Genomic DNA, 12831 nt, shown 5'->3' with positions numbered 1-12831 from the left:
ACCCTGTACCACAGTGTTTTGAAGGGTATAAAAAATAGAACGATATGCAAAGTTTGGAAGAAATTTGTTATTCACAGATAGATGGTCATTGCATGGAATAATTATTACAAGGTAGGGCACAGCTACCAACTGATTAAAATTTTTTCTCAAGGTGGCTTGTCCCATCAAATCAAAATATATATTTTGTGTATGTGTGTGTATTGTTTTGAATACTATGTCAAATAAATTCAAAATAAATTGAAATATTTTCAATTTTAATTGAAATGAAAATTATGTTTTTAACATGTTCGTCTGGAAGTAATTACTTTGTTATGGATGAAAAAAAACATTTGATGGTATTCCCTAGATGCCGCACGTGCAAAGTTGCTTTTTTGTTATTCACCTCAAGCTGCCCTATCTTGTATTATTGTACCATGGGTCTTTGGTAAATCGGTTCCAAATTTTCTGAAAGGGATTTGGTTCAAAGAAACTTGGGGTCTAAAGACAATATTTCAAAGAGGCACCCTCAATAATCATAATACTGAGTGTTTAAAAATCCCCAAACATCACAAAATTAAATATCAAACCTCTAACTTTAAAACAATACAAAAGACTTAAGACACAAACTCGCCTTCTATTTGATTGACAAAAAAAAATACCTCAAAAAACTAATGTGTGTTGAAATTCAAAATTTCACAACCATATGTGATAATAATCAGCTGTTTTGATTTTTTTTCGTTATATTTTGTGTCAAGATACAAAACAAATACATTAACATTTACGAAAAAAGAGATTTAACACACCCATACAAAAGGTCTACACAGAAGGCTAATCAATGCCGTCCATAACCATGTAGGTGAGTTTATATATAAATAACTTGCCTTTTTCATACGATTTTTTTGTTTTTTTTCCACTAAAGAAAGTGAAACTTATGTTGTTGTTGCTGCAGCAGTTTTTTTATGTACCCATTAAACATTAGCATAAAAAACACAGAGGCAAACACACTCACTCACCATTGTGTTTAATAATTTTCACATTCATATAAAAAATCTATGTAATAATCATAAAAGTTTAGTGTATTTGGAATGTATGAGTGTGTGTGGTGCGGTGTTTTTGGTCCCATGGACGGTTAAAGCTTTGTTAATGTCTTAAAGAAGAAGAAGCAGCAGCGGAAAAAACAATAACAAATAAAAATATTCATAATTTGAACCACTTTATTATGAGTATTATGATGATGGTAATGGCGATGACGATTACGTTTTGGGTGGCTTTACACTTGGCCGGTATATTTAACGGTGATTGTCATCCGTCCGTTCGTTTGTCTTTTCTTTTGGTCTGTTTTTTTGTTTGCTTCGTCACATGGCTAAGAGCTGGTGTTTTTGTGGACATTATATTCTATTACTTTTTTAATATGCATGATATGCACTTCGGAGTGTGACTCTTAGAGTGATAGTGCCGCCGAAGCTGCCACCAATAGCTTGTTGATTTTAGTTTGGCTCAAACTCAACAACTGCCACTTAATTGTCGTTTGTTTAATGTCGGCCAATTTGTTGGCCATTTACTTGATAGAAAAGAAAATTGTTGTAAAAGAAGAATACGAAAAAAATAATGGAAATTGAATTGCTGATCGTTTGTTGGCGATGAAATGTTGTTGTTTTTGCTATATTTTAGTTTTTGCCATTTTGTGTTAATTGAATTTCGTAGGTTTTTTTTTTTTTTGTTTTACTTTCAATTTTATTGGAGAAATGAGTGCAATTATAGAGTTGGAACGTTTTTTATTAAATTTCTATGGGTGGTTGATTTTTAAAAAAAATGGATAGATTTGTTTAATAAGTATTAAAAATAAAAACAATTATTGTCAGTAAAGAACTATACATCAGCTGACCTATTTATATTTAAAAATAAAACTGTGCATTTTGATTTTAAAGGTGGAAACTTCTTTGTGGGGATGAAAGCCAATAGTGAGTATAGTCAAAACCTAGAATTCTCCACAGATCAAGTTTTTATGTTATGGCATGATACATGTCAAAAGTTCTAGAATAATAAAAGTTTCATTCCAGAACCTAAAAGAATATACTAATTTTACAAGTTTTGTAACTTTTTACTCGAAACCCGTTCCTTAACTCAGAAAATGGCGTTCTCTATGTAAACTTTTTGCTCGAAAAATTTGTCCGAGTAAAAATGTCCGGGTAAAAATTGTAAACAGGTATGCCAGCTTCTGATTGGCAATTGCTGGTTATTTTTGTGATCACATATCTTTTATCAAATCGAATGAGGAATTTTTTTGTAAACATGACCTACTTCCATCTCTAATTCGTGTGCTTCTTACGGGTTTAAATCATTTCAATAGCAGCAAACAATGATGTGAATCTTCTTCTTCCTTAATAATAGGTTCACCAGCAGAAAATCTTAATAACTCAAAAAAATTACCTATAACGAATTTGTATTTCTGGTTTCAGAATGTACCCGTTGCGGGCACTCATACCAAATTCATTATTAGGCCAACAATATAAAGGATGGGATAAAAAAACTCCAACAAAGTCAAAACCCATAATTTTTACTTTTTTATTTTTTTTTAATGAAAACAAAAAATGTCGGAAATAGCATCAAATTTTAGAATAAGTTTTAATTGGTTCGAATTGGTCAACTTTGGCACGAATTATGGCCTTCAAACGGCCAATGAAACGTCACACGCTGCTCGAATGTTGCTCTGATGTATTTTGGCTCATTCCCGGCGAAGCGCTTGCTTGAGACAATCGACGCTTTGGTAATTTTTAGTCCCAACCTTGCTTTCCAAATACTCCAGACACAATAGTCCAATGGATTGGTATCCGGAGATTTTGGTGGCCATTGTGCGCTAGAAATGAAGCGAGGAACCTCATTTGGTAATCATTCATGGGTGGCGCGTGCTGAGTGCGATGGTGCTCAGTCCTGTTGGAATATACACCCTCCAGAATATTTTCGCGATAATATTAGGCATTTATTCTGATGCCACGGTCGATTAATATGAGCGGAGAACGACCATCGGCTGTTATGGCGGCCCACACCATCACCAGGGTCGGGTACATGTCTGGCAATCGTATGAACTAGGATTATTGGCTTCGCTCAAAAATAAACAAAATGGCGGACCTTTAAACAAATATTTTTGAAAAATCGACTATTTTTTACCATAATCCAAGTTAAAAAATAAGGAAGATCTCGGCCGATTGGATTTATCCTAGTTCATACGATAGCTATACACTCACAGAGAAACGTCCCAAAATTTGGAATCAATCGGATTATTAGTTTTTGAGTTATCGTGCCAGCCATTCGTAAAACACTGATTCGAGAAAAAGGCGATTAAAGTTTGAGAATCACTCTTGCCGCCACTTGATGCTGACACAATAAATCGACTATTCTTGAAGAGTTCTTAAGATTTTCACTTGAATTTTTGTAGGGACCAAAGTCTAGTTTTATACCCTTCACCACACTGTGGTACAGGGTGTTATGTCTTTGTGCATATGTTTGTAACAGACAAAAGGAAACGAGATAAGCACATGGTTCATTTTGAGAATATGCATCGAATCACTTTCCAAGTCGATTTAAACAAAGTACAGGTCGCATTTATGATCCTATTTGGATGAAATTTGGGACAGCTCACTTATTTGGTTCAAGGACGAACCCTATTGAAATCGGTTCATATTTAGATATAGCTCCCATATATATTTTCGTCTGCTTTTATGTAAATGTTTGATTTGGGGCAAATATGCGCCGTTTTGTTGTCATTTTAAAGGCATTTCTCGGTCATTTCTCCAATTTTATTGACGACCGGCCTGCCTGTGCGAAGTGCATCTTTAAAATCAAAAATTTCTGAACGGAATCTACGAAACCAAAATTGCACATAATTGGCTGTTAATGTATCGGAACCATAAACATCATTCACAATTTTAGCCGCTTGGCTAAATGTACCGAATTTTCTCTTTTTTCACATCAATTTTAATCAGCTTGTAACTCACAACTGAATGCACAAACAAAAACCGGCAAAATATTTTTTTTTACTGCGAAATGTCCCCTTCCAAAGAGCATAAATCTGAAATTATTTGATCGATATTTTACGAGAAATCTATCAGTACAGCCATCTGCGAAAAAATAATGGATTTCTTTTTCCCCAACATAATATCTTCTAATTTTATCATCAACATGTTGTTGTACTACATGCCAATTTTAATTTATTTACATTTTATTTGCAATTTCAACGACTATTTTTATATTATCGGCAAGAACTTTAAATTTTATGAACGGTCCCAAAAAATAACTATTAAAATATCCTCTGGCACTCTGATAATAGGTTCTGAAACTCACATTCTTGTGTGTTTTAAAAAATTAAATCTTTTATTCTAATTGGTATTATTAGCCGGTAGTCGGTATATAGTTACACGTTTTTTCAACATTTTATTTAATAAAAGCACCGAGTTTTCGATGATTTAAATTTTTAAATATATGGTATGATCCCGTACTGCAAGAAACTACTACTTTTTACTACGATAACGAATTTTTCATTATTATATCGAAATAAATAGTAAAATGTAGTAGATTCTTGCAGTACGGGAACAGACCATAAATGTGTAAAAGCCTGCTTCGAATTTTGGATTTTTAATTCACGGTTTCCCATAAATAGAAAACGCCTTGTAAAACAAAAGACTTACGAAACAAACTTGATACGATAACCGTTGGTGGTAAAGTTTGGTGAAAACTTCAAAGCACCGGTTTAAATATTACAAAATATGGTATGAAACATAAGACTTAAGACACAAACTCATTTTAAATAATTATGTGTTGTTTTCTATTCCTCTGTTCGAAGAAAATCTTACTTGCTGAGAACACAAATTTATTCTTAAATATGTCTTCCATAGAACCACGATGGTCAGTTATTGTTTTATCGAAACAAAACGATAAACTAAATGTGACAACCTATACCACATGGTGATAACAAGAATAAAACACTAACTAACCGAACTTACTAATTATGTAATGGGATAAATTCCCATAAACATGTCAATAAAAAAACAAAAGACTTAAGACACAAACTTTCAAACGATAATGAGCCAAAAGATTTGATCGATAAATTAAATTGTTTGTTTCTCTTTCGAAAATTACTTACAATTAATATTTTGGAGATTTTGAAACGTTTATCCATATTGATATATTCCATGTTGAATGAAATTGGAAGTTGTTGCTTAGTTGTTGTTTTGTTGATAGCAGTAAAAGAGGTGGTGAAGGTTGTGGTGTTGATTTCAAATGTCTTGTATAGAATACCAAGCAACCTTGTCAAATGGTGTTGAAAGACATTAATTTGTTGTTGTTGCTGTCGGTAGTGTGCCACAGGGCAAGTTTAGAATGGATTTTTTTTCTTTCTATTTTCTGGGCTTCTTTCGTGTGTTTATTTATTTTTTTTTTTTTTTTTTGCTTAATGAAAACGAAGGTGTTTTCTGGTTCACCGTTTTATTTCTATTTTCGGTGAGAGGGGTTTAAGGTTTGATCGCGTTTCGTTATCTTTTAATTGTTCTGTAATTCACGATAACTTAATTAACGCACAGAATTTGATAGCAAATGCCGGTTGAAAGAAAGCCTCCACCACAACACTTGATAAATAAAGCGATTTTATTTTTCAAATCAAATCACAGCACAACACTAATTTCTTTCATTTCTTTTTTTGTATTTTTTGTTGTTGTTTTTGGTGCCTGAAAGCGTGTTTATTAATTTTCACTGCACGTCTAGACCCAATGTGAACTGAGGTGAACACCACCGTAAAACTTTTACAAAACTTTAACAATATTTTTTTTATATTTCACTTCACAATTTTTTTTCTTTCAATATTTTTGTCACTCAGAAAATTAAAAAAAAAAACTTTCACAAAAAGAAACACAACAGCTTGGTGACAATAAAAATTTCAATATTTCTTAAAACACCCTTTGTTTTTTTATTTTTCAAATTGGATGTAAAAAAGGTTTGGGAAAATCGTTAAATTATATATTTCCTGTTTTTCTTCACAAAAAGAAAATCACAATTCGTTTATTTTTTCCGCAATTCATAAAGATAGTTTCGATTTTTTTCTTGTTATATCTTAAATCGTATTTCAATCCGAAAATTTACGTTCACACGCTTTGCACTCACGATTGCAACTGTTTTGTTTGGCTGCTTTTTTGTGTTGGCTGTTTGGTCTGGTCGCGTCTGGTCTGGTCTGTGACACACAGACACAGAGTTCCAAGTCACAGTTACCATCATTGCGCGCTATCACTTCGTTCGTACGTTCGTTCATTATAAACAAACACCCAAACCGCCGTACGAGCATAAGACCATCATTCGGTAACTATTGAGCCATCGACTTACTACTCTTTATTATTTTTTGTTTCTTTCTGCTTCTTTACAATTATACTACTATGAACAAATCCCACGACAATATCTTGGTAGGAGAGTTGCCACATTGAAAGTGGTCGGAAAAAATTATAGCTATAAGAGCGGATTTTTTTTTACATGTCAGATCTATAAGGGAGGATTTTTTTACTTAGCTGGCTTGTTACAGGACGGTTGTTCCATAAACCGAGCTTAAAAAAGATTTCCAAGCGCGTCGGTCTTGTGCGCATCTCCTCCAATTTTAGAGACCACATTCCAAGATGTTGTCTTCTACTTGGTCTTTCCATCTAATTCGTGGCCTTCCCCTTCTGCATGAACCATCAGTAGGCTCGCTTTTATATGCCTTTTGAGCTGGAACATTCTCATTCATTCGCTCAACATGGCCTAGCCACCGTAGTCGCTTCAGCTCAGTACGACTGACTATGTCGATGTCCGTGTATAGATTGTAAAGCTCGTGGTTCATTCGACGCCGATATTCACCGTCGACGCAGATCGGCCCGTAGATCTTTCGGAGAATTTTTCTTTCAAATACCCCAAGAGCTGCCTCATCTGCTTACGCAAGTACCCATGCTTCAGATCCATATAATAGCACGGGTAGTATCAGCATCTTGTAAAGTGTGAGTTTGGTCTGGCGGGAGGTGGCCTTATTTGTAAACTGCTTACTTAGACCATAGTAGCATCTGTTGGCTATCACAATCCCTTCCGAATTTCAAAACTGATGTAATTCGTTCTATGTATGCGGTGCCAAGCCGAACGCAGACATGGCTTTAAACACCTCTGAACGGATAGGGCTGTCAAATGCAACTTTATAGTAGACAAATAGATAGAATGTGTCGATGTGTTCTTCGTGAATCTTTTCCAGGTTTTGGCGCATAGTGAAGACCTGGATAGCATTTTATATGCAATGGGAAGGAGACTTATTCCTCTATATGTGACACATATCGTCTTGTCTCCTTTTTGTGCACGGTACACAGGATGATGAGTTTCCAATTATTGGGCATGCATTCCCCTAGCCAAATTATACCAATCTGCTGGTGCATGCTCTTGACCAGCATCTAACCACCAGTCTTGAATAGTTTGGCTGGTAACCAACCATCGGCTCCTACTGCTTTATTGTTCTTGTGCCGATGGTATACATTCTATACATCATCTCTTATTGGTTCTGGTGTATCTTTTTCACCACCACTATTTGATACCAGAAGCTTTTCAAAATACTCCTTCCAGATACTCAACACGCTGTACGTATCTGTCACCAGGTTTCCTTCTTTATCCCTACAGGAAGGTGTTTACTCGTTGGTAAAATGTCCAGACTTCATTCTGACTCCTGCAATCTCGATTTGCTCACGCTCACGTTTTTCTGAAAATACGTTTCTCCTCTCTCCTTTTCTCCCGATAATTCTCCATCGCACTGCGTGTTTCTACTGTCTGCAGGGTTGCCTTACACGCTTCACTTGTGTAGCATTACGACACTCCTGATCGTACCACGAATTTCTTTATGGTGGTTTTTGGTGTTGCTTTTGCTGCAGTTTGTAGGGAGTGGGCAATTCTTTGCTATTGTGCTTCTATACTATTATCGAGACAAGAGTGCTTTCGCCAAGCAGGTGGGTAAGTTGAGCGGAGTAGGCTTCTGCTACATGTTGTGTTTGTAGCTTTTCGATATCGAGTTTCCGTGTTGTGTTAGATCGCACCTTTGCTGCTACATTAAGACGAGTGCGAACCTTGGCTGCTACAAGGTAGTAGTCCGAATCGATATTCGCTCCTCGGATCGATCGAACGTCTAATACACTGGATGAATGTCTTCCGTCTATCACAACATTATCAATTTGATTTCTCTTTGCTTGATCAGGAGAAATCCAGGTGGCCTTGTGCATATCGAGATGCTTGAACCTGGAGCTGCTAACAACCATGGTTTTTGCTGCCGCGAAGTCAATCAATCTCATGCCGTTGTCGGATGTTTCTTCATAGAGGCTGAATTTTTCGATGGTGAGACCAAAAAAAATCTCCTAGCAGAATCTCCTAGCAGAATTTTAATGTCATGGCCAGGTTTCTAGGCCCTACAGTTTCTAGGCGCTCGTAAAAAATGTTTTTGATATGCTCATCTTTGTCTTCGGTCGGAGCATGGGCGCAATTATACGGATTATAGCAATTCGCTCATCTACTGGAGTGAATCTGGAAACGAGGTATTTTATTCTCCTGTTAACCATAAATCAAATTCATGTCTCATTTCATGACAGCTATAATACAGTGCGTAATCTTCTGATTTACTTACGTCTGTCCCTTTCCATCGTATTTCCTGTAAGGCAATAATATCGGCTTTGTACTTCTTGAGTCCGCTGCTCCGGTTCTGTACAACTTGCGCACATTCTAAGTGCAGATACGCAGATCGTAGTCCGTTATACGCTTGGGAGGGGGTCGCCAACATTAGGGGGCTTTGTTTTTTTCTTTGATTTTTCATAGTAGGGGGTTTTTTTATAGTTCTTATGGGTACACTCGCGGCACATATCAGCTCCCTATTTCATCGGGTGATGAAAATAGCTACCCCAGGTGACACCGGGGGGAGGTCAGTGTCCACAATTGATATGAAAGAGGAACCAAGATAAGGCTGGGATTCGCCATGTTAATGCCAATCAGAGCCGTTGCTTGGTATCTATCATCCCCTACGCCATCTATTGACACAGTTCCCATAAAAAAGATTCGACCTATTTACAATATTTTGAAAGTTTTATCTCCGAAGAAGCTGTGATTTCGCATTCCACATTCTTGGTGAACAAGGAACCTTCCTTGTGGAAGGAATGTGCAATGCGAATATTTTCAATTTATATTTATATTTTATCATGATTATTTATATATATATATATATATATATATTTATCCCAAAGTGTTATTTTCTTTCCACCCAATATGGCATCTCTGCTTTCACCAACTCCCAGCTGTTTCTGCACTGAAGACTTACTACTCAGTCAGTAAGTCAGTCACTTAATCAACGAGTCATTCATTGTTATGTTTACCAACCATCCGCTTCCTCTCCGCTTTGGCTAAATGGCTAGCTGACTGGCTGGTCGTTTGTTGTTAGCTGTAAGCTCCAAAGTAAAATGTTAACGGGGAGAGAAAATTGAAATTGAGCGAAATTTCAAATCACTGAAAAAAGTCATTCTCGTCTTGCCTAAGACTGAATAATCAACAACAAGCTAAGCAGCCAGTAAGCTAACAGCTAGCCGGTCGTCAAAGAAAGCAATCCCTACACATAGTCATCATCATCAACAACATCATCATCATCGGCAATAACCGTATCTTCGTTGCCATTGCGTTTGGATCATGTCGTTCATATGTGTGAATGAATAAACGCTTGGGGGGCAATCGTGGCCGGTTGGTGATAGTGGTCAGAGTGTGTGTATGTATGTTCGTTTCTTTGTACGGTTTACTATTGATGGGAACTCAGTTTTCATCGAGCTAACTGGCCAAATAGATCTATGGCTCTCTCCTAAACATTGGGCAGAGAGAAAGAGTTAAATAATAACATTAACAGTAATGTAAACATAACATAACTATTGGGAAGTAATGCCAATACTTCATATATTATTGGAAGATAATGAATCAAATCGAGTGTAATCAACGAATTGAGTCACAATTCAATTTTTATTTTTTCCTATGACCATATTTATTTGGCCATTAAGTTCTATCGGGCCGAAATTTGTAGTTGGGCATTCAAAATACCAAAAATGGATCAGAGCTACCAGGAGAAAACTAATGTTGGGCTAGGATCTACCGAAAATTACTTTTGACAGTTGAAAAACATATCTAAAAACTGTATAGTGGGTTATACTTAAATAGGTTCTATATGGACACCATATTTAAAAAGGGAACCATTTCCTACCCGATTAGAACCCAATATACCAAATTACAGCCAATTCGATTGAAAAACGTCCACATGATCGCCCAAAATACTGAATATTAGGGTGAACCGTTATACGAGGACTATACAAAAACATCGACTGATATATCCCAATACCAAACATCCTAAAATTACTAGCAATGTATGTGCAAAATTTCAGAGCTCTATCTTTATTATTGTGATCACAATCGTTATTTTAACAGACGGACAGGCAGAGGGACATGGCTAAATCGACACAGTATTTTATTCTGGTCAATAACATATATACTTTATGGAGTTTGTTAATTATCTTAAAACTATAATCTGTATGTGTGTTGAAACTAAATTTACAAATTTTGGCAAAATATATCGATGCAAAAATTCGTTCACCTACTAAAAATAAAGAATTTCCGAAGTATTCAACCCAAAAGTAGATTTTTGTTTTTAAATTTCGCATATATTTATTATTTTTCTGAAAAAAAAATTTATATACTTATTTACTTAGCTAGCTTGTGACAGAACATTTGTTCCATAAGCCGAGAATAAAAAACATTTCTAGGATCGTCGGTCTTTTACGCAGTTCTTCCAATTTGAAATACAATGTTGTCTTCCACTTGATCTTTCCATTTAATTCGTGGCTACCGGTCTTGAATAGTTCGGCTGGTAATCCATCGGCACCTGCTGTTTTATTGATCTTCAGTCGATTAATTGCTACTCTGATCTCATATTGGTTCTGGGGTATCTTCTTCACCGCCACTATTTGATACCAGAAGCTATGCAAAATGCTCTCTCCAAATCCTCAACAAGCTATCTCTATCTGTCACCAGGTTTCCATTTTCATCTATACAGGAGAATGTGTTTGGTCAGGAGAAGTCCTGGTTTATATCGAGATGCTTGAATCTATTATTGCTAACTACCATGTTTTTTCCTGCCGTGAAGTCAATCACCCGCATGCCGGTGTCGGATGTTTCTTCATGGAGGCTGAATTTTCCGACGGTGGGGCCAAAAATATTTCCCTTCAAATTTTTGCATTAAAATCTCCCAGCCAAATTGCCAGGGCAGCGGTCATATGCTGTTTCTAGGCGCTCGTAAAATATATATTTGGTCTGTTCATAATTGTCTTCCGTCGGAGCATAGTCGCAAATAAGATTATTGCAATTCGCTCATCTACTGGAGTGAATCTTTTATTCTCCTATTAACCATAAATCCGCATCCAAATGCACGTCTCGTTTGATGACAGCTTTAATACAGGGCGTAATCATCTGTTTTACTTATGGCAATTCCTTTCCATCGCATTTCCTGTAAGGCAATAATATCGGCTTTGTACTTCTTGAGTACATCCGCAAGGGCAAAAATTGCGCCTGTTCTGCGCACATTCCAAGTGCAGATTCGCAGATTATGATCCTTTATACGATTGCGGGGGTCGTCAACATTATGCGGGTTATGTTTTCTTTTTCGTTGCTTTTTCATAGTACGAGGGGTTTTCCGAGTGTGGGCAACTATCCCGACGTCGCAACCCATTTTTTATGTTATGGGTGAACTCGCGGAACATTTCAGCTCACTATTTCAATGGTTGATGAATATAGTAACCCCAGGTGACACCGCGGAGAGGTCAGTGTCCACAGTTGACATGAAAGAAGGACCAAGATAAGCCTAGGCTTCGCCATGTTAAAGCCAATTAGCCCTTTCAGTGTCAATAAAAATTTTTGTCGGAATAAAAATCTAAAATTTTGTATTTAAAATCATATAAAGGGGCATAGTTTAGAAAAAATAGCAATTGTCATTTTAATCATCGGACAGTTTCGTCTGTCTTTCAGCAAAAACAAAAACAACAATAATAACGGCACATAGGATAACCGAAAAATCGCAAAGAAAGAGAGTATTTTTAAATGTCGAATATATTCGACAAAAACACTGAAAGGGTTAGAGTCGTTGCTTGGTATCTATCATCCCCTACGTCACCCTACATGCATATGCACAAATACATAATACCCTGCACTACAGTGTGGTGAAGGTTATAAACATAATTAAATATTGACATTTTTCGATAAAAATGTTTTTCACCCTTCCAAATTTTTCCGAACCAAATTACATAAACTCTTTAGAATAACAGTCACAACAACATCAAACTTTTGGTATTCATTCCCTCCTATTAGACTAATCATACAATTGTATTCTGTTGTCTCTATTCTTGCGACACTGTTACCAATAACATCAGATTCACCAATTACTTCTGTTAAGCCCATGTTATATGCTTGTTACACCCCCTCTGTCGTCTTCTAAAACTCAGCACAGTGATATTTACTTATTCTAACTCCAGGTGACACCGCGGAGAGGTCAGTGTCCACAGTTGACATGAAAGAAGGACCAAGATAAGCCTAGGCTTCGCCATGTTAAAGCCAATTAGAGCCGTTGCTTGGTATCTATCATCCCCTACGTCACCCTACATGCATATGCACAAATACATAATACCCTGCACTACAGTGTGGTGAAGGTTATAAACATAATTAAATATTGAAATTTTTCGATAAAAATGTTTTTCACCCTTCCAAATTTTTCCGAACCAAATTACATAAACTCTTTAGAAT

General features: G+C 36.2%; 1 protein-coding gene across 1 annotated transcript in view; it reads right to left on the bottom strand.

Moving 5' to 3' along the window:
• The window catches only part of LOC133338151 (protein spaetzle 4), a 40112-nt gene extending 34947 nt beyond the window's left edge, over window positions 1-5165 (bottom strand). Inside the window, exon 1 of the mRNA XM_061546334.1 lies at window positions 5120-5165. Coding sequence (XP_061402318.1) covers window positions 5120-5155 — 36 coding nt within the window. The 5' untranslated portion in view covers window positions 5156-5165. The remainder of the gene's footprint in view (window positions 1-5119) is intronic.
• Between the last annotated feature and the right edge of the window lie 7666 nt (window positions 5166-12831).

The sequence above is a fragment of the Musca vetustissima genome, unplaced genomic scaffold (genome assembly GCF_032173495.1).
Source record: "Musca vetustissima isolate MV318-11 ecotype Yass unplaced genomic scaffold, APGP_CSIRO_Mvet_v1 utg43337, whole genome shotgun sequence".
Classification (NCBI taxonomy): Eukaryota; Metazoa; Arthropoda; class Insecta; order Diptera; family Muscidae; genus Musca; species Musca vetustissima.
Note: the sequence above shows the minus strand (reverse complement) of the source record. Positions and strands in the feature narration are given on the sequence as shown.